At 47.5% G+C, this 20,615-nt stretch overlaps 1 protein-coding gene across 1 annotated transcript in view; it reads left to right on the top strand.

Annotated features, from left to right (window-relative positions):
- The window catches only part of LOC138481482 (fibrous sheath-interacting protein 2-like), a 798,294-nt gene that overhangs the window by 391,925 nt on the left and 385,754 nt on the right, over positions 1-20,615 (top strand). The window contains exon 7 of the mRNA XM_069613651.1: positions 13,009-13,593. Within this exon, the coding sequence (XP_069469752.1) occupies positions 13,009-13,593 (585 nt within the window). The remainder of the gene's footprint in view (positions 1-13,008; positions 13,594-20,615) is intronic.

The raw sequence follows: 20,615 nt of genomic DNA, 5'->3' as shown, positions 1-20,615 counted from the left end.
GGTGATCCCGAGGGTCCAGAGAGGAAAAACATGCAAACTGTTAGTGAAAAAGACGGAGGGCCTCATTACACGGATGGCGGTAAGGGTTTACCAGTACCGGTATTTTACCAGTACCGGTAAATCCTTACCGCCTTACTACGAGGTCCCTTTGCGGGTTGGGGAATTTAACGCCTGCTTTTTGCAGATGTTAAAAAACCAACCCGCAAAGGGACCAGGGAGCTAATTACGGTACCACAATTAGCGCCTTCCCCATTCCTATAGAGCCCTATGGGGCAAAAATGGGAATGGGGAAGGGCAATGGTGGAAGGGGGAATTACCGCCCCGCCAACCTTGGAATAGGGCGGTAATTCCCCTTTCCACCAAGGCGATGCCGGTATGTTACCGGCATGAACCATGGCGCTAATAGCGCCATGGTTCACCGCCATCCGTGTAATGAGGCCCTGAATGTTTTGGAAAAAGCTTGCATGCATAAAAAAAAAAGTAAAGGGAAGGTAATGGAGGGAGGTGGGACAAATATAACGTCAGAGTAAGAGTATAAAGTAAATGTATAAATAAGGGGGAAAGATTGATTTGAGTGTGGCCGAGCAATATAAAGAGATATCGTGAGTGTGGCCGCGATTAGAGTATACACACAGTGCCTAGGTTTTAAAGAGCGCTAGCAGAAGCCTTCATCTAAAGTACTGATTCATAGGATGACGTAGGAGACCAGATCGATTAAAGACGATCTGAAAGAGATGGGCTTACATTCCATATCGGAATACAAATAGGGGCATGATGCATCTGAGGAAGCAGATGGCATAACATTTGTGTGGCTGGCCAGAGGCTGTCTGTTTTATGTGTTTTAGTGAATTTGTGATGTAATAAGGTAAAACAGCTTTAGCACAATAACACACATAGCATGGAAATTGCACGATTATAAAGAAAAAATGTTGCATGGCATGGATTGATGGTTGTTAACAAAAGTAAAAGTAAAATTATTGTTGAAAAAACTTGATTGAAGCTTGCGACGATTGGTGCTCGCTCATACTGTTGATTTTGTTTGTGAAACGTAAAGTATAATAAAGTGTTATATAAAGAGAGGATAAACAGGTTAAGCATGGAAGACATTACCCCATTGATACACCTGTGCAAACAGTTGCCGAAGCATGCACCTAAGCTTAAACAGTTCAGTGCGGAATGGGTTAAAGGGACTGCAGACAAAATGTTCATGCCATGGCCCCAAGTTGGATGGCTATCTAAAACGGTTCTGCATCACATGACAATATATTTACATGCCATGTACACAGGAAAAAAGTTAGACAATCGCCTGGCTAGTTTAGAACTTTCGAAGATGTACCAAGAAGAAAAAGAGGAGGAGCCACCGTTAAATTGGATACTGAGTACATGGACTGATGGGGGCGAAGAGCCTTCTGCGCCACCCGCCGAGTCTGAAAGAAAAAGCAAAGCTAGTAAAGATGAAGGATTGTACCCGTTGAGGGAACTTTAAGCAGCCACGGGATATAGCAACCCATCATATGAGTCGTCTACGCAAAGTAGTGATGAAAGCCCAGAAAAGGACAGAGAAGGAGATATTACCTCCAAAGTCCCAAAGGACAAGAAGAGACGCGAAAAGGAAAAAGGAGTTCAAGCAGAAGCAAGTACATCTCGAGGTATGGTAAGAGAGGTAAAGAGATGGAATGGAGATGAGGATAGGACTGATGAGATAGCATTCACACAGAACAAATGGATGGGAGGTCAGATTTTATTGCAACTCAATGGTAAAGGCATTGAGGATATGAGACACAGGGGAAACAGGACAAATTTGAAGGAAAAGAGAACGAAAAGGAAAAACGATTAAGAGACAAAGGGGTTAGAAAAAAAGATAGGCAGAAACGAGAGCAGTTATATCATGACAAGAAGGTCAGAAAGCTGTCACGGCCCTCGCCCAAAACCCCCTCTGGCAAACCCATTGGCCAGGTGGTGTCAGGACTGTACCTCTAGAGCCTGGCATCCTCTTCAAAAGCCCTCATGGGGCCAGTCCTGGCGCCTATGGCGCCAGGCTCATACACCATGAACAACAATGTGCTTGGGAACTACTTTATTGTATTGTCAGCCAACATGGAGGCATCCACATAGCTTGGTTCCTAAGAACCAAGCTATGCGGTCTAGTGTTTTGGGTGTGGCAGGCCTGGAACTACTTTCCCTGGTACTACTTTACCTGGGCTATATAAACCACACCCTGAAAGCAGAACATGCTTCGTGTTACTTTGCAGCATGCAACGTGACGTTCACCGTGTCCAGCTATTCCCTCGAACCTCGGAGAAGCAGAACCTGCAAGGAGACAAAAGGAACATCATTACCAGCAGCATCTTACCTGCAGTCTTCATCTTTAAACACTTGCAGCTACTGAGAACAGCTTCCTCGAATCTGCATGCCTCCCGGACAGAACAACCTAAAAGAGGAAGATAGAGGCAAGAGACATTTACAAATTACGAACTGCTCAAAAGGCTTACCTGGCTGGTCACCTCTCGGCTGGCACCACTCCGGACATTCCACTCGCGCTGAAGAACACCGCGACCTACAAGGAAGGAAAACACAGGTTAGCAAAGGCAAGACTTTGCAGCGCTGCGCATAGCGCTTACTTACTGCATCATAGCGCTCTTAATGCGCCATCATTTACCAGCGGGGCTCAACCAAGCCAGTTCGCCGCGCTGAAGCTAAGCATACCTAAGGGAGGAAAAAGAGACATTTTAAACAAAGAATGGCATGCAGGATAGCAACAAAACTAGAGAACAGCAATAAGACCTACCTGAACAATATCAAACGGGCCGGTGTCAGTGAAGTAACTGGACCGCACTCGCCCCTGAAAGACAACGCGCCCCTGCAAAGAAGGCAGGACGGAGAGCATGCCTAATTCTACTACAAGGTGAGGAGAGGGCACCAGAGGGACTGAAAGCATATGGGTGGAGGGAGGATACTTACCCCAGTTGGTCAGTCTTGAACACAGTCCTCCTGTATTTTCAGGCAGACCCTTCCCCGCAGACCACATCAGGGCAAAGCTGAGAAGCATACCAGCGAGTAACCCAGCTCGGTGGCGTCCCTGTGGATACCAGGTGAGCGTAACAAAAACAGGGAAAGGCGGAAGAACAAAGAAAATGTGATCATAAGCAGAGAACAGCTGATGATCAGGATAGAATAGAACAAAGGAGAATAGAAGAAGAAGAAAAAAAAATACAGGAAAAGAGAATAAAAAGAAGAACAGATGAGGAAATGCGAAGGCCACATAAACGAAGAGATGCAAGGAAACAAGAAGAAGATAGGGTCAGAGAGGAAGCGAGCAAGCATAGAGAATTTGATGACGACATAGAACGCAAGCAAAGACAGAGAGCACAGGATCTCGAATATCTGGAAAGAGAGGTTAAAAAACCTGATCCAGTAGTAGAATGGGAAGATATAGAAGAATTCTTTCCTGAGTATGATTCAGTACTAGGCATGTCTAGAGCAAATCTAGAATATGACTTTGACACCAGAAGTATCAGACAATTGCGAGACATATATGATGAGATGGGGCTAGAAAATATACCCCATGAGAAAGGAGAGGATGAGCGTCTTGCGAGCACTCAGTTGTATGATACTGAGGAAGCCTCCCGAAGTAGCAGACATAGAGAGCTGTCCTTAGATAGGATGACATTGAATAGAAATTAGTAGGATGAGAGAAGTTGCAAAAGTTGTGCACAGACAATATCAGACGTTGAAAGAGAAGAATGTGAAGAAAGAGAAGGCGAGAGAAGTCGTGAAAGATGCTTGATGCTTCTCTAGGGGAAAGGGAATAAGATTGTCAGATTCTACTGGGTCTGTACCTAAAGCACCAGAGTAAGCCATACAATCAGACCGGCATGAAGGAGTGCGACACGGTCAGAGGGGGGTGTCTCCACCACCATATGTGAGCAGGTTAAGGACATTGCCAGGTAGATGGCGATGCAGGGATATTACCCCTACAATAGATAGACAAATGATGAGAGAAGAAAAGGAGTTTAATGTGTCGCAGTTCCCCTTATTAGAAAAAGGAGGAACAAGGCCACAATATATACCTTGGCCGCAGATGGATAGAGACAACCTGAAAAATAAGCTCCCAATGTTCACATATGGAGCTGGAAAATGGATACATGAGTTAGAAAAAATGACGGGAGGGAACACTTTAGCTTTAGGGGATATTAAGGGTCTATTAATCGCCATACTTGGTGATAGAGCTGACGATGTGTGGACACGTGCAGGTTACCCTGGGGTGACTACAGTTAAAACCGCGCATGACAGAGCGCCATTTAACAATTGCAGAACCACGGTATGGAAAGCGATTCGAGTGCTATACCCAGACACTTCTGATATGGGTGCTATAATGACATGCAAGATGAAGGAGGGAGATGATCCATTGCTTTATATTCAGAATTTCCAAGAAGCATGGGTATTGGAAACACAGGAATCTTGGGGGAAATCTATAACCATGTTTTACCATATATTATGCCAAGGGCTGCCAGAACAGGTACAGAAGCAGCTCAAGAAATTGGTAGGGATTAAGGCTAAGCCATCGTCTGATCTACAGCTGACCATCGTTCACTATCGCAGGCAGCTGCAAGAGAAAATTCGCAAAAAGGATGCTGCACGAAAGGGCCAAGAGGCTAAATTAGTGCAGAAATAATTATCAAAATATGCCATTGAGGGGGCAATGATAACTAGCACAGATGGATCAAATATGCAACAGGTCAATAACCAAAGGCAGTTTGATCAAAGCAATAATGGGTTTTACCCAGGAGGCCTTTCGAGGAAGAGGATGGCAAAGTAATCGGGGAGGTTTTCAGAGTAATCAGGGAGGTTTTCAAAATATGCAAAACGGAAACCAGGATATGTAAAATTGGCAAGTAATCAGACCACCGCCAACATGTTGGACCTGTGAGATGACAGGGCATCTAGCACGTATGTGCAGAAGTCAAGGAATGGTGCAGAATGACCAATTCTCAAGAGGAGGGATGGTGAATCCATCTGCGTTCTCGCAGCAGGGTGGGGATGGATTCGTGCAGAATCACACGGTACAGCAGCAAGCACCAAGGTTACAGCAAAGCTGGCAACTGCAGCAGAAGGTGACACATTTTCCACAGGGACAGTCTCAACAGTCTCTGATGAAACTGTCACAAACAACACATACAGGACAGGTACTGAATTCTGGAATAGGAGATGGAGGAAATCCATTCACTGAGTGTGGGACAAGATTATATATGGACTAGGACAGCTCATTGGGAGACCTGATGTGTTCTATCCTATCAGTGACACCGAACCCTCACGAGAAAGCAAGGGTAGATGTCTTTATAGGGGATAAGGAATATGCTTTCTTAGTTGACACAGGTGCGACACACTTGTGTATACGTGAAGGTACATTTTCTTTGTCTGGCGATGCTATAAATACTCAGGGTTTTACAGGAGCAACAAGCCGTGTTCCTTTTACAAAAGAACTTCCAGTTTCCATAGGAGAATATGACATGAAAATGCCACTGCTATATTCGAGACAGACTCCTGTAAATATATTGGGACGAGACTTAATGACAAAATTAAACATAACAATCTTGTTCACAGGGAAGGGGATAGTATGTTCAACTCCAGGAATGCATTATTTGAACGTGTGCGGAATGATTAGAGTATACGCAGGACAAATGGCTATGAGAGCTATTCCATTGGAACCAGAGATATTTGCATATGGAGTGCGCATATAAATGTCATGGCTACCAGGCCTTGCAGACAAAACATGGAGAATCCCACATGGGTTTCTGTTCAGATCAAGGATACCTATGCATGAGGAAAAGGGACAAGTGTTTTCCTTAACAATACAAGCAGCCATAGTGCGATGAGAGATGGCTTTGCTTGATGGTTGTGATGATGAAGGCAGACAATGGTGCCCAATAATCGCCATTGGGGAAGGTTACAGATTGACTGACATCACTGATGATGATCTATTTGAAAAGCAAATAGGTGAAGATGAGAAGGCAGTTGAGGTAAATATCATTTATTGGGTGGACATGATTGAAAGAAAAGTGCCTCAGAGAATGATGTTGGCACAAAAATGTCCTGGATATTTTGATGACGACATGTCAAAGGTGCCTGTCTCTGTATGGACTACAGGCCCTTATGATGTAGACTTACTGAAAGGAGTCGGAGAAGTGAAGATTAAATTGAAACCAGGAGCAATTTTACCAAACGCACGACAGTATCCCATGTCTAGGGAGGCAGATGAAGGGATTTTTAAGACAATTTCTGCCATGATGGATCTCTTGAATATAGCACTGGAACAGTTACACAATCCAGCGCACATAACAAAAGAGAATCTAGCAGCAACAATTGCCAAAGACTATTTTATAATGAACTTGGCAGAGCACGTTGCATTTTTTATGATAAATTGCATAATCTGTCAGAATTTTACGGCTGGGTATACACTACGTGTGTTTAGAGCAGTCATCCCAAGGCCTGATGGGTCTTTTCAGCACTTGCATATCGATTATGTCAATATGATTCAAGTATGTAACGGGTACAGGTATTTAATTGTTGTGGTGTGTCCATTCTCTAGATGGATAGAAGCAGGTCCATTTACACAGCCAGACTCTATCTGTGCAGCCAAATTGCTGGTGAGGGAGGTGTTTACACACTGTTCCTGGGGCGTGTGTGAAGTGATGAGGTAATGGTCCTTATTTTGTTAATGCAGTATGTAAACAGATCACCTTGTTGCTTGGTATAAAGCACAAGTTTTAATTGACGTATCATCCTCAAGGAAATGGGATATGCGAGAGGCTCAACAGCTTGTTAACGGAAACGATAGCCAAGTTGAAGCTTACTCTGAAGAAGGGATGGTTACACTGTCTTCCACTGGCACTGTATGCACTCAGAAACCGACCTGGTTCTGATCACCATCTCACGCTGCACAAAATCGTGACAGGCAGAAGGATGCAGACGCTGTTAACACCTCGAACTAGAGCTAGATGTGATGCTCAGCCAACAGGAGAAGTGTTAGGATTGGAAATGCAAAACTACTTGAATTGCATGACATCTTGTTTTTCTGTAATTTCAGAACAGCTGCAACGACGACAAGAAGGGTGTAGAGCAGTACAGAACACAGAAGGAGATGCTACAACAGATGAAATTTGTGGGTAAAAAATACTGGGGCAATTCGCGCAAGTCAGACCTCTGTGGATTCACACGGGTGTCCTCTTTTCAGAAATGCATGGGGTTCCCAGTTTTCCTTGGTGGCTTGGCCACCCTAGGCCCAAATCTGTGTGATGTGCACAGGAGCCAAATTCCTGAAATTCTGCTGTGCGCAAAGCCTTGGGGATACCCGTATTTTAGCCTTCTCCCTTTGCGCCTAGGTAGGGGCACCCACACATGTAAGGTACAGTTTTGTCAAGGCAGCTGTGGGAATGCCGGACGGTAGGCCATGTGTTGTTGACGGCGTGTTTCAGTGGATGACCAGAGTGAACTGTGCGGAAATTGTGTTTCCCCCCCCAAATTTAGACTTTGCCGGGGCTTGTGGTTAATAAAATCTGGGGCGATTTGCGCAAGTCAGACTTCTGTGGATTCCCACGGGTGTTCTCTTTTCAGAAATGCATGGGGTTCCCTGTTTTCCTTGGTGGCTTGGACACCCTCGGGCCAAATCTGTATGGTGTGCACATGAGTCCAATTCCTGAAATTCTGCTGTGCCAAAAGACTTGGGGTTACCTGTGTTTTCGGCTTTTCCCTTTGAGCCCAGGTTGGTGCACCCACACATGTGAGGTACTGTTTTTGTCAGGACGCCAGTGGGAATGCGGGACAATAGGCCATGTGTTATTGGCGGCGTGTTTTGGTGGCTGACCAGAGTGAAATGTATGGAAAATGTGTTTTTCCCCCCCAAATTTGGATTTTGCCGGGGCTTGTGGGTAATAAAATCTGGGCCAATTTGCACAAGTCAGACATCTGTGGATTCCCACGGGTGTCCTCTTTTCAGAAATTCATGGGGTTCCCAGTTTTCCTTGGTGGCTTGGACCCGGCAAGGTAGGCCGTGTGTTGTTGGCGGCATATTTCGGTGGGTGGCCAGAGCAAAATGTCTGACAATTGTGTTTATTTCCAGCAAATTTCAGAGACATTTCTGTCTTGTCACCCACCGAAAAATGTCGCCAACAACAAATGTCATACTTTCCCGCGTTCCCACAGGTGTCCTGACGAAACGATACCTCAAATGTGTGGGTGCACCTACCTGGGCGCAAAGAGAAAAGGCTAACCCACAGGCAACCCGAAGCCTTTCGGCAGAGCACAATTTGTTCATGTGGGCAACGTACAGATTTGGTCCTAGGGTGTCGAAGCCACCAAGAAAAAAAGGGAACCCCATACATTTCCAAAAAGAAGACACCTGTGAGGATCCACTGAGGTCTGACTTGCGCCAATCACCCCAGAATGTATTACCCACAATCCCTGGCAAAGTCCAAAATTTAACAAAAACACACCATTTTCAGACATTTCACTCTGGCCCCCCAACAAAACATGCCGCTAACACATATCCTACTTTCCCATGTTCCCACATGTGTCTTGATGAAAACGGTACCTCACATGTTTGACTGCACCTACCTGGTCGCAAAGGGAAAAGGCTAAACCACTGGTAACCACCAACGGGTTTGGGGAGACAACCTACAGATTTGGTCCTAGGGTGTCCAAGCCACCAAGGAAAACAGGGAACCCCATGCATTTATGAAAAGAGGACACCCGTGGGAATCCGCAGAGGTCTGTCTTGCCCGAATCGGCCCAGAATGTATTAGCCACAAGCCTCGCCAAACACCACATGGGAGACGGGTGCCCAATGCCAGGGACATTACTGCCGACTTTGCTGGACCTCTGGCTGGCCTGTGTTACAGCTTCTCCCTCCGGGAAAGGATGGGGAATGTCCCGGCCCTCCCTGGAACCAACACTGGGCATGGAAATGTTCAACCCAAATGGTAGGCAACCGCCCAGGGCCAGGGGTATCACCCCCTAACACCCTGGAGCTCTGGCTGACCTGCGTTACAACTTCTCCCTCTGGGAAAGGTCGGGGACCCTGCCAGAGCTCACTGAAACCATTGCTGGGCTTCGGAACGGTGAAACCACATTGGAGACAGCCGTCCAAGGCCAGGAACATCAGCTCTGACCATCCTGGAGCACGGGCTGGGCTGCCATACAGAATTTACCTTGGGGGAGGGAAGGGGACCCTGCCAGGGCTCCCTGGACCTCCCGCTGTGCTTTGGGACGGTACACCCACACGGTAAACAAATGTCCAAAGCCGGGGACATCACCTCCAACCGTCCTGGAGTTCTTGCTGGCCTGTGTTACAGGTTTTCCCCACCAGGGAGTCCCAGAAGTGTGCCAATACCTCCCCATAGGGAAAAGCTGTAATGCAGCCCAGCCAGAACTCCAGGACGGTTGAAGGTGATGTCCCCGGTCTTGGACATCCATTTGCCATGTGAGTGTACCGTCCCCAAGCACAGCAGCAGCTCCAGGGAGCTCTGGCAGGGTCCACTTCCCTCCACCAAGGTAAATTCTGTGTGGCAGCCCAGCCTGTGCTCCAGGATGGTCAGAGCTGATGTCCCTGGAGCTGCTGCTGTGCTTCGGGACGGTACACTCACATGGTAAACAGATGTACAAGGCTGGGGATTTCACCTCCAACCATCCTGGAGTTCATGCTGGCCTGTGTTACAGCTTTTCCGCACCAGGGAGTCCTGGAAGTGTGCCAATACCTCCCCAAAGGTAAAAGGTGTAATGCAACCCAGCCAGAACTCAGGAAGGTTGAAGGTGATGTCCCCGGCCTTGGGCATCCATTTATCATGTGGGTGTACCATCCCCAAGCACAGCAGCAGCTCATGGGAGCCCGGGTAGGGTCCACTTCCCTCCCCCAAGGTAAATTCTGTATGGCAGCCCAGCCCATGCTCCAGGATGGTCGGAGCCGATGCCCTGACCTTGGGCAGCCGACTCCCAGTGTGGGTTGAATGTCCCCAAGACCAGTGGTGGTTCCCGGGAGGCCCAGAACATTCCCGTCCTTTCCCGGAGGGAGAAGCTGCAACGCAGGCCAGCCAGAATACCAGGATGGTTGGGAATCACATACCTGGCCTTTGGCACCTGTCTCCCAATAGGGGTTCACCATCCCCAAGTGCAGCGGCAGTGACAGGGAGCCCTGGCAGGATCCCCATTCCTCCCCGGAGGTGACATCTGTAATGTAGCACAGCCAGAGGTGCAGCCTGGGCTTGCAGATGGTCAAGCCACATGGGAGACATCCACTCCCAGGGAAACAGCAATGTTCTGCTGGCATGGGGTCAATTTGTGGCCCGCCCCTGCAATTGTGTCCCAGCCCACCAAAATATCTCCCCAGATGTCCCATTCCTACCCACACCACCAACAATCCAGCCCCAGTCTGACCCACCCCACTGACAGTGGCCCCTAACCGTACAATAATAAACGAAACAGTACTCACATAACGTTGCAGCTGCTCGCGTAGAAAAAACTGTAAACAAAACAAAAAACATGTATTACCTATGGTCACCCCAGCAAAAACAAATCTTTACTAACTCTCTGATCACAGCCCCACTTTCAAGCCATCCCTGGTGGTCTACTGAACCTCACCCCCCAGTGAAAACACATTTGCCCCTTCCTAGGGGCAGAAATTTGCCCCCAGGGAGGGCTGCATGAAGTGCCCCCACCCTCCATTTGTGGTGAGGGGGAGAGGGCCATCACAAAACGTCGGACAGGCCCCCCAATGGATGGGGCAGTAGGGTTTGGTTACCCTGGGGGCAGATTGGCACACTAATGTGCCCATCTGCACCAAGGGAAGTTGGGTAAAAAAATATTTTAGCATGCATTTTAGGGCAGGCTGAGGGGCACCCTAAACCTCTGGGGAATAATGTAATGTAAATGGGGTGGCCCTCTCCCCCCTAACCCAAATGGAAGGGGGGCATCTCATGCAGACCTCCCTGGCGGCAGATGGGGGGCATCTCATGTAGCCCTCCCTGGGGTCAGATGCCCCTTCCTTGTAGCAGATATCTGCCCCCAGGGAGGGCTGCATGAGATGGTCCCCACTCCATTTTGGGTGGGGGCGAGAGGGCCACCCCCCTTTCCATTAGAACATTTGCCAGCGATTTAGGGTGCCCCTCAGCCCCCCTAAAATGCAACCTACCATTTTCTATTTTTTTCTTTGTTTACCCACCTTCCCTTGGCGCAGATGGACACAATTAGTGTGCCAATCTGCCCCAGGGTGGCCAAAACCTACTGCCCCATCCATTGGGGGGCCTGTCTGACATTTTGTGGTGGCCCTCTCCCACCCCACCCCAAATGTAGGGGGGGTAGCATATCATGCAGCCCTATCGGGAGCTCCTAGGAAGGGCTGCATGAGGTGCCCCCCCTCCATTCGTGATGGGGAAAGAGGACCACAAGAAAACGTTGGACAGGCCCCCCAATGGATGTGGTAGTAGGGTTTGGGCACCCTGGGGGAGAATTGGCAATTCTTTCAATTCTTCTCAGATTTCTTCCAAGAGACTAAGGCTTGGATGTTTACTTTAGCACTAGAGCACCTCTCTGGGGTGATCGTTTTCTTATCATTACCACTGCGCCCCATTATAATTTAGGTCTAAACCGTGTGCTGCTGTTTTGCCGAAGTAAAATTCTTTGTGGTACTTCACTTCAACAAAATTACTTAGTGGGGAGATAAATAGGACCAGAAGTGCAGGGGGCATGGGTTGGGAGGATGGAGAAAGGAATGAGAGTACGCCGAATATTATTTTTAAAAGAATAAACGAAAAAGACCAAAGTCGTTTTGGCGAAGTAAACTACCACATGAATACTGTCTTGGGACAGCTGGCAGAAGCAAAGAAGAAGTACCACTGCAAAAAGGGCAGTGCAGGAAGTGGTGATTGGTTGCTGCAAGGAGCCATGGCATGAGCAGTCCGCATTGGAGTCATTTGGGACATATTTTGATATTAGGCCACTTTAAATTGCATGTGGCCGCGTTAGCAGTTCCTATGGTGGCAGCTTTATGTTCAGCTTTTATGGACCTTCATTTTGAGAGTAAAAGGATGACATCAATGTTGCTTTCCACAAGAATAACTTACCCGCCCAAGATTATGTGCAATTTCCCATTAGTGGAAAGGTTTACATTTGAAAATGGTTGTCAAAATACTGCAGTTACCCCAAAGCACCATAAAATATTCATGTATTCCACCTCCAGGGTTGCCGTAGACCAGGGATCTGCAACCTTTGGTACTCCAGATGTTGTGTACTACAACTCCCATGGTTCCTCCCCAAAATAGTCAATGGGAAGGGATCCTGGTAGCCATAGTCCAAAATATCTAGAGAGCCGCAGGTTGGAGAATTCTGCAGGAGATCATCACTGCAGTTTAACGCATCTGATGTGCATTGACAGCCTAAAATACAGCCCTAGCAGAATTTCTACATAATGCTGCATTTTTTTGCGGGTGCTTCAATGTTCCAGAAATGGTAACCATCCCCAAGAGCTTCTTGGTAGCTAACAAAAAATATTATGCATGTTACTAGCATTATGGATGTGGAAGCACCAGTAAGCGGTGGTGCATAATAGAGCACTCTTGTGTCCCCAGTGGACCTGCAAGTCACACACCACGGCCCTATGGGAGCACATGTGCAAGGCTAAGCAGCCTTGTGAAGCTGTGGCTCAGAGAAAGGGGGGGAGGGGGATAATTTCCACTTTCCGGTAGAGTGGTGGTCTTGTGTGCCTTTGCTTTCGTATTAATAGTGGTTGAGTTCTGTGCAAGAAACATTTCATTGAACTAAACTTGAGTGGAATATAGATACATCCGATCAGAGTTTACAAAGAGGATGAAGGGACCCAGGTGTCTGTAAATAGTATGCAGCCATGATATTTTAGAAAGCACAAGGGTTGGATCCCATTTGTTCATTTAAGTTCCATCAAATGGATATCGATGTCAGTGCAATAACCTAATGACGTATTGTGTTATGTTTAATTTCCAGCTCGTCAGCAGAAATTCCTTTTTCAATGTTCTGAAACCCGATATAACTACTGTGGAACTTCTGAAAGATGTGAAGACCAAGCACGAGCTGATAGTTAGACTTGTGGCCCATGACATTGTCCATCCCGATGACGATGAGTTTGAGGACTTTGACGAAATCGTTATAAACGAAGATTCTTGTTTGGAGGGTCCTCAACCAAGTAAGACGCAGTTGCTGATGGACAAGCTCAACAAGAAGAAGTGCTGCTCCTGCTGCTGTCGCGATAGTACAAAAACGGTGGACTCGGTCCAAAAGCCTCCCACGACAGACCCCAACCTAGACCACGGAGACAGCATTGCCAATATGCCCAGTCAACATCATTTTGAAAAGGCAGGACACCCATGTACATACGAAGACATTGAATTGTACAGGTTTGAGAAAATGCGCAATTGCAACGCAAACAGTGCAACTTGCGCACTTAATGATCGATTGGACAAAGATTACGGAAGCCATGTCCAGAATTCATTCTTACCGCATAGCTGCTTACAAAATCACCGTTCAGAATCGCCTGATGGTACTTTTTCACCAATTGCAAGTACCCACATTGTAAGTAAAGTAAATTCAATACTTTCTATGACATACACAATAGCACACTACAGTTTGCGAAAAGTTGATATACATGGTAGGACAACTGCTGCAGGGCATTTGACACTTGCAATCTTCGAACAGGGTTTTTAAGCAGACGGTAAACCAGGCATGGGCAAAGCCAACAGTTTTCACTTTTGCATAATGAAATCGTTTTCTGCATTGCCATGTATTAACCCTTGAATGCCTAGGTATGCTAGCAATGTGCCAGGTGCTCACATTGTGTGCGATGATATCCCATCTAAAGGCTGCTACGACAATCATTTTCTATGCCTTGCCAACAAAGGGTAGGTATTTACATCAGTAATGAGTGTCATTGACAATGCGAGCACAGGCAAGCACTACAAAAGGTAGGGGGCGCGAGGTCCCTTTTAGAGGCTGTACTGTCAACGGCAGTAGTAGGATGGGACAGCAAAGGTAACAGCACCGACAGGAAAGAGAGCCATAAACCTTCAGAATAAGGCACTGACAAAAAAAGACAAGCATTTACAGACAAAGGAAATCGGTCAGTATATTGGCTATGAAGTTAGTTTTGAGAATGTTGGTCTCTCCGTGTGCGCTGCACCACCCAACCTCTCTCTGGACATGCATGCATAAGGGGTGGGGGCAGAGCTGGCTTTAGGGCAGGGTGGGACGGGCGGCCACCTGGGGTACCCTGCCAGTAGACCCCCGCCACGTCAGCTCAGGGGAGTCTTTCAAGGTCTTCTCTGAGCTGGCGTGGTGGGTGAAGTCGCGGCAGGCGCCCAACTAAAATTAAATGTGCTGCGCTCTCGGGAGCAGAGCAAGCGCCTGCCTTGCCTATTGAAAAGTGTGGCGCTCCCCCCACCCACTGCCGCTTGACTGGGAGTGTGCAGGGGGAGGTGCGCCACATTTTGTATTTGCTGCCCAGAGTTCTGCACCATCTATGGCCAACCCTCGGTGGTGGGGGCGGTGGGTGCAGGAGGCAGCTCATTCTCACAGCAGTCCTTAAGAGTGTGGTTTGAGATGTGAAGGAGCGAGTTAACTGATTGTAACATTGAAGCTGCACTGATATTGTTTAATTAGAATACGTTAGATGACCCCGCACACGTAAGTGTGCCCCTCCCTCCCCCACCGTCTCTGGAGTCAGTGCCTCCCGAACATTTTAAGGGTCAACCACCCACCCGAACACTGCCCTGTGTAGGTTTTGTTTCGCCCCTGCTTTGTAGTCCCGGATTTATAATGCAAAAAGCTGGACTACATGTCCCAGAATACAAAGGAAAAACTTAACAGGGTACGCATCTTCCAAATGTGTGTGCGGTGCTCCTGCATTCACGGTGTACTGCAAATCACTTATTTTTTCAAGGTAATTCATTGTTGTTCATGAGAATTACAGTATTGGAAGATTAAACAGCTGTAAGCATGTAAGTTCTTTCTGCACTTCTTTGCATGCCTGCCGACTTTTGATTTTCGCTGCGGGGGTGACTTTTTTTTATTGTAGTGCACACACTCAAACCTTTACTATAATGCTGTAAAAGTACCACGTTGAAAACATCATGAATTACTTAATGGGATTCTTTTGAATGTGCCTAAAAATTACAGCATAGTAGATAATGCTGTCAGGAAAGAGCACAGCCGTCTCTGATTGAATTCCAACATATACATGCAAGCTGCGCAAAGATCTCCGAGGATCTGCACATACCTATAGGCCGCTTGATTAGGATGGGTCATTGTTTTCACGTCTGTCCCACAACAGTAATCTACATTCAGAGTTTTTTTCTCAATATCATAATTCCAAAGCCTACCAAAGGAAGAGACGTAGGAAAGCCACTGGCCACTTTTTTCATCTAAGCCTTAGATTCTAAGGTCACTACTTCATACTCTTGGAAATTAAAAATATGCGGACATAGCTCTAAAATCATTTTCTGTAAGCTGTATCTTTCATTTTGTGTTCCTGTTCTCATTATAAATGGTGGACTATAAGTACCAGAATGCAACATGATAAAAGCCAGAAAACTGCACTTGATTGATCATTTTTAACCTAACATTGAAAAGCTTGAAATAGCCTTAAACTTTGTTATGTTATGTTACTTGGCATTTATATAGCGCCTTATGTATCATTGGTATGACCTCAAAGCGCTGGTAGGTTGAACGCCCTCTGGAACCGCAGTTCAAGTCAGTAAAGAGAGAGAGTGTCATATGGTGCGTGGGCGCACCGGATATGTGTGCAGCTGGTGTGGTTGGTGCATGATAGCTGCTTCTTAGCGGTAGGTGTGGTGCTGAGGAAATCAGTTGGATGTGTTCAGTCTGGAGGGTGGACACCCAGACTGAGTTCTGGCTTTGTTAGGCCTGAGGAGACGCCTAAGCTAGCCGGTATGTGCTCAGCTAGCTGTGTTTTATTAGGATGATGAGGTGTTCATGGGGTCATGTTAGTATGAGAACAGCTATACTAAATGTGTCATAGCATAGCTGTGTTCTAGTTGAAAGATGGTGCATACGAGAGAGTAAGCGTAGTAGTGTGATATGGTGCTTATCATAAAGCGCCTGCAACCAAGATCGAGATCAGGACAGGGGGCGTACCTAGCGGCATACGTCTATAAAGCGACAGGATGGATAGGGTAAACATGTGATACAGATAACATGGGGATACAGGTACATAACATATACATAGCATAAATAGGAAATAAAGAGATATATCCACTCCATCCATTCCATCCACTCTGTCCTTTCCATCCACTCTGTTCACTCTATCCTTTCCATCCACTCCATCCACCTTTTCCATCCGTTCCATCCTTTCTATCCACTCCATCCGTTCTATCCACTCCATCCGTCCCATCCGTTCTATCCATTCCATCCACTCAATCTGTTCCATCCGATTCATCCATTCCATCCTTTCCATCCTTTCCCTTCTTTTTCCATCTTTTTAATCCACTCCATCTACTCCATCCTTCATCCACTCTATCTTTACCACCCACTCCATCCACTTTATCCGTTCCATCCACTTCATCCATTCCATCCACTCTGTCCGTTTGTCACGATTCCTGCCCCTCATGTCCCCAGCCCTCCAAGATGTCAGGCTGGAGCCAGGACACAATCACCTACATGGCCCTCAAGGGCCTCTCCATCCCTCCGAAGACCCACTTGGAGTCAGACTTGGCGCTTGTGGTACCAGACTCACTCACTCCCATAGGATAACATTGGGGATTGGGCTTGTAGTGCATTGATGGGGACAAGATGGATGCCCCCACATATTTTGGTTCCCAGAACTGTATGTGCGGTCTAGTCTTTTGGGTGTGGTTCAGCCCAGAGACACCTGGGATATCCAGAGACTATTTAAGCCACACCCAGGCTGAAAAACATGCTTTGCGTTTTCTGCACCTGCAGTGTGACACTCACCGTGTTCGGATCGGTCTCCAGTAGGCCTGCATCTTTCTTCTGCGCTCAGCTCCTGCAAGAACAAGAACACCGTTAGGAACAGCCTTACCTTGCAGCGCTCATTCATCACTCCTTCTATTCTGCGGGCATCTTCAGCTGTGTCATTCCCATCCCGGCACGCCGCTTCCTAAGGAAAAGGGAAAAGAACAGAAAAAAGGCATTAGTAAGCATTCTACAAATCTTTGCTTATTTTTAAGTACTGTACGAGCTTCAAACGCTTACCTGAATCCCAGCTGCTCTGGGGGAACTCTGTCTCCAGAACTTCTCATCCATCTGCAAGACGGAAAAGACAGGTTAGCGTGGAAACATCTAGAGGCGCTGCATACCGTGCTTACCCACCGCATTTGTTCTTCATAACCGGCATCCACGCTGAAAATGTCGCAGCACCTAAAAGACACAGAAAAAAAACTCAGTTCAATGCAAATACAAAAGGGGTGCATCGCGCAATGCGTTCTCACTAACATTCAGCGCTACTCATCTCAGCAGCACGCTGCCATCCCTGGACGCCGGCCATCATCTAAGGAAGGAAAGGAACGAAGTTAGAGAACTGTTCAAAAGACTCATTATACTTACCTGTCGGACTCTTGCCAGTGAAGTAACTAGGCAGCAACGAGCCCGCATCAATCAACGCACCCCTGACGGAGAGCACACTATCCAAGAAAACAAGGCCCAGTCTCCAGTCGAATAGCCTCCAGGGAAGGGTTTGAGGTGAGGTCAGAACAGGCTGAGTGACGTCCCCGTGGATACCAGGTGAGTGTTACAGAATGCAAAGCCTCACATCAAAATCCACCTGGGCGTCATGGAAACGTCAGAAACCGCCCAGTTAGCCCACATGTTGGGGCAGCTACGTTCCGAAGTACATGCAGCCAGGCAGGAGACCAATACCCTGAGCAGAGAGCTGATAGTAGCCAAAGAACGCACTGATGATTTAAGCCAGCAACTTCTCCAGTCACAAGCAGGGCATGCACCATTGCCGGGAAGCGTGCCCTTGATGCCAGCGCCATCATCAAATCCCATTCAGATAACCCTTCCTGGGGCAGTTCCCTTGGCCCGGTCCGAACGATTTACGGGGGATCCCAAGAGGTTTGCAACGTTCATGAACCGGTGCCGCCTGCACTTCCTTTGTAAGCCAGGGGCCTTTCCGAATGACCAATCACGGGTCGCTTTTGTTCTATCCTACCTGAGTGGTAGCGCCGCGGACTGGTCTGTAACCTTTGTGGCCCAAGACGATCCTTTGCTGCATGACTTCAGGGGCTTTCAGCAGGAGATGGAAAAGCTGTTCGCCCGTCGTACTCATGGGCAGGCATTAGACAACGAACTTCTGTCCCTACGCCAAGGGAATCAAGACCTATTAACATACATAGCCATGTTCAATAGACTCGTAGTTGAAGCAAAATGGCCAGTGGAGAAGAGAACCACGTTATTTCATCAAGGGTTGCGGGGGGAGCTCAAGGATGTTCTTGCACAAGTAGTGAACCCCCGAAAGACTGCTCAGAATTCATTGACCTTGTTGTTCAACTGGATCATAGGTTGCAGGACCGAAGAGCAGATCGAACCAGACCGGACCCTCGTCCTATATATGTGCTTTCAAAGGACAATACTGCCCGAACAACGGAAGGTTCAGGAGAACCAATGCAAATCGGGGGGGTCAGATCCCCCTTGACTAAAGCGGAAAGGGATAAAAGGAGACAGCAGCAGTTATGTCTGTACTGTGGAAAGTCAGGTCATTTCCTTAAAGAGTGCCCTGTGAAGCCACCGAGGAGGACGGTAGGGGCCACGGACAAGGAAGATACCATCAAGGAATCGGAAAACTCGCCAGCCCGGCAAGTGTAGGGGTCCACTTGTCGAGCGAAGAAAGTGAACTATAGACCTTCCATTTTGCACTATCAGTGGTCTTGATCAATCACCAACAACCATCTCAGATGCACGCAGTAAGAGCGTACATAGACAGTGGAGCTGTTGGGAATTACATCGACCAGGATCTTGCGGCAAAGATGGGGCTTCCGTTACGCCCTAAATCAACCACCAACACTGTTACCACTGTCGACGGCACGGAAATAGCTTCTGGTCCAGTATCCCAATGCACTGCAGCTTTAACCCTTCTGTGCCAGGATGGTCACCAAGAATCTATCGTTTTCGACCTCATTAAGGCACCACAGTTCCGGTTGATTTTGAAAATGCCATGGTTGGTAGCTCGCAATCCTCGAATCGATTGGCGAGCGAAATAATTGGCCTTTCCCGAGACTTGCGCCCACACATGTTATCGCCAAGAGAAACAACCAATAGACACCAGAACCTCCACGCTTGCGACTGTGGCCATCGGCACCCTACCAAGTGAATACCAGGACTTTCAAGATGTCTTTCAGAAAGAACAGGCTAATACCCTGCCACCGCATAGACCATACGATTGCCAAATCGGCCTGATACCCGGCGCACAAATCCATTGTGGGTGAATTTACGCACTCACGGAACCAGAAAACCAGCACCTGAAGGCCTATCTTGACCAATACCTGGCCAACGGGTTCATCCGTCCCTCGAAGTCTCCAGCAGCCAGTCCTCTATTCTTCGTACCAAAAAAGGAGGGGGACTTGAGAACGTGCATCGACTATCGCGCACTGAACCAGATTACCGTAAAAAATCGCTAACCGCTGCCACTGATCCCTGAATTGCTTGATCAAGTCAAAGATGCCCAAATCTACACAAAACTAGACCTTAGGGGGGCATATCGCCTTGTTCACGTAAAACAGGGGGACAAATGGAAAACTGCTTTTCGCACCAAATACGGCTTGTACGAATATCAAGTAATGCCCTTTGGCCTTTGCAACGCGCCTGCTGCATTTCAATACTTCATGAACGATGTCCTACGGGAATTGATTTATGTCTGTGCTCTAGTGTACATCGACGATATCCTAGTATATTCCATCAAAGCGGGACCATGTTAAACACGTCCGATCCATATTGGAGAAACTCCGTCAGTACCAGCTATACGCCAAGCTCGAAAAGTGCTCATTCCACGTCTCCGAGGTGGAATTCCTGGGCTTTATTCTCAGCCCGAATGGAATCCGAATGGATGTACACAAGGTAGATGCTATCCTGAACTGGCCATCCCCAAATTCATTCAAGGGGGTTCAAAGTATGCTGGGCTTTGCAAACTTCTACCGCCAGTTCATCCCAGGATTTTCACAAATCGTGCATCCCATCACGTCATTACTAAGGAAAAGCAACAAAAAGTTCCAGTGGACAACAGAAGCCGAGGAGGCTTTCCAGGAACTCAAAGCAAGATTCACATCTGCCCCAATTTTACGCCACCCTCGCCCTGACCTCACATAACTGGTGGAAACGGACGCCTTCAGCATGGCTATGGGAGCTGTCCTCTCACAAAAGGACCCCGAAACGGGCCAGTTACACCCTGTTGCCTTCTGGTTGTGTAAATTCACACCCCCTGAACTCAATTACGCTATCACAGACAAACAACTCCTGGCCATTAAGTCAGCCTTTAAGGCATGACGGCACTATCTCTTGGGCGCCAGACAAACAATCACCGTAATAACTGACCACCGGAACCTCCAGTACCTAAAAACGGCAAAGGC

The sequence above is a fragment of the Ambystoma mexicanum genome, chromosome 5p, assembly GCF_040938575.1.
Source record: "Ambystoma mexicanum isolate Mex_15411 chromosome 5p, UKY_AmexF1_1, whole genome shotgun sequence".
NCBI lineage: Eukaryota > Metazoa > Chordata > Amphibia > Caudata > Ambystomatidae > Ambystoma > Ambystoma mexicanum.
The sequence above is the reverse complement of the archived record's forward strand: the minus strand, read 5'-3'. Positions and strand labels throughout refer to the sequence as shown.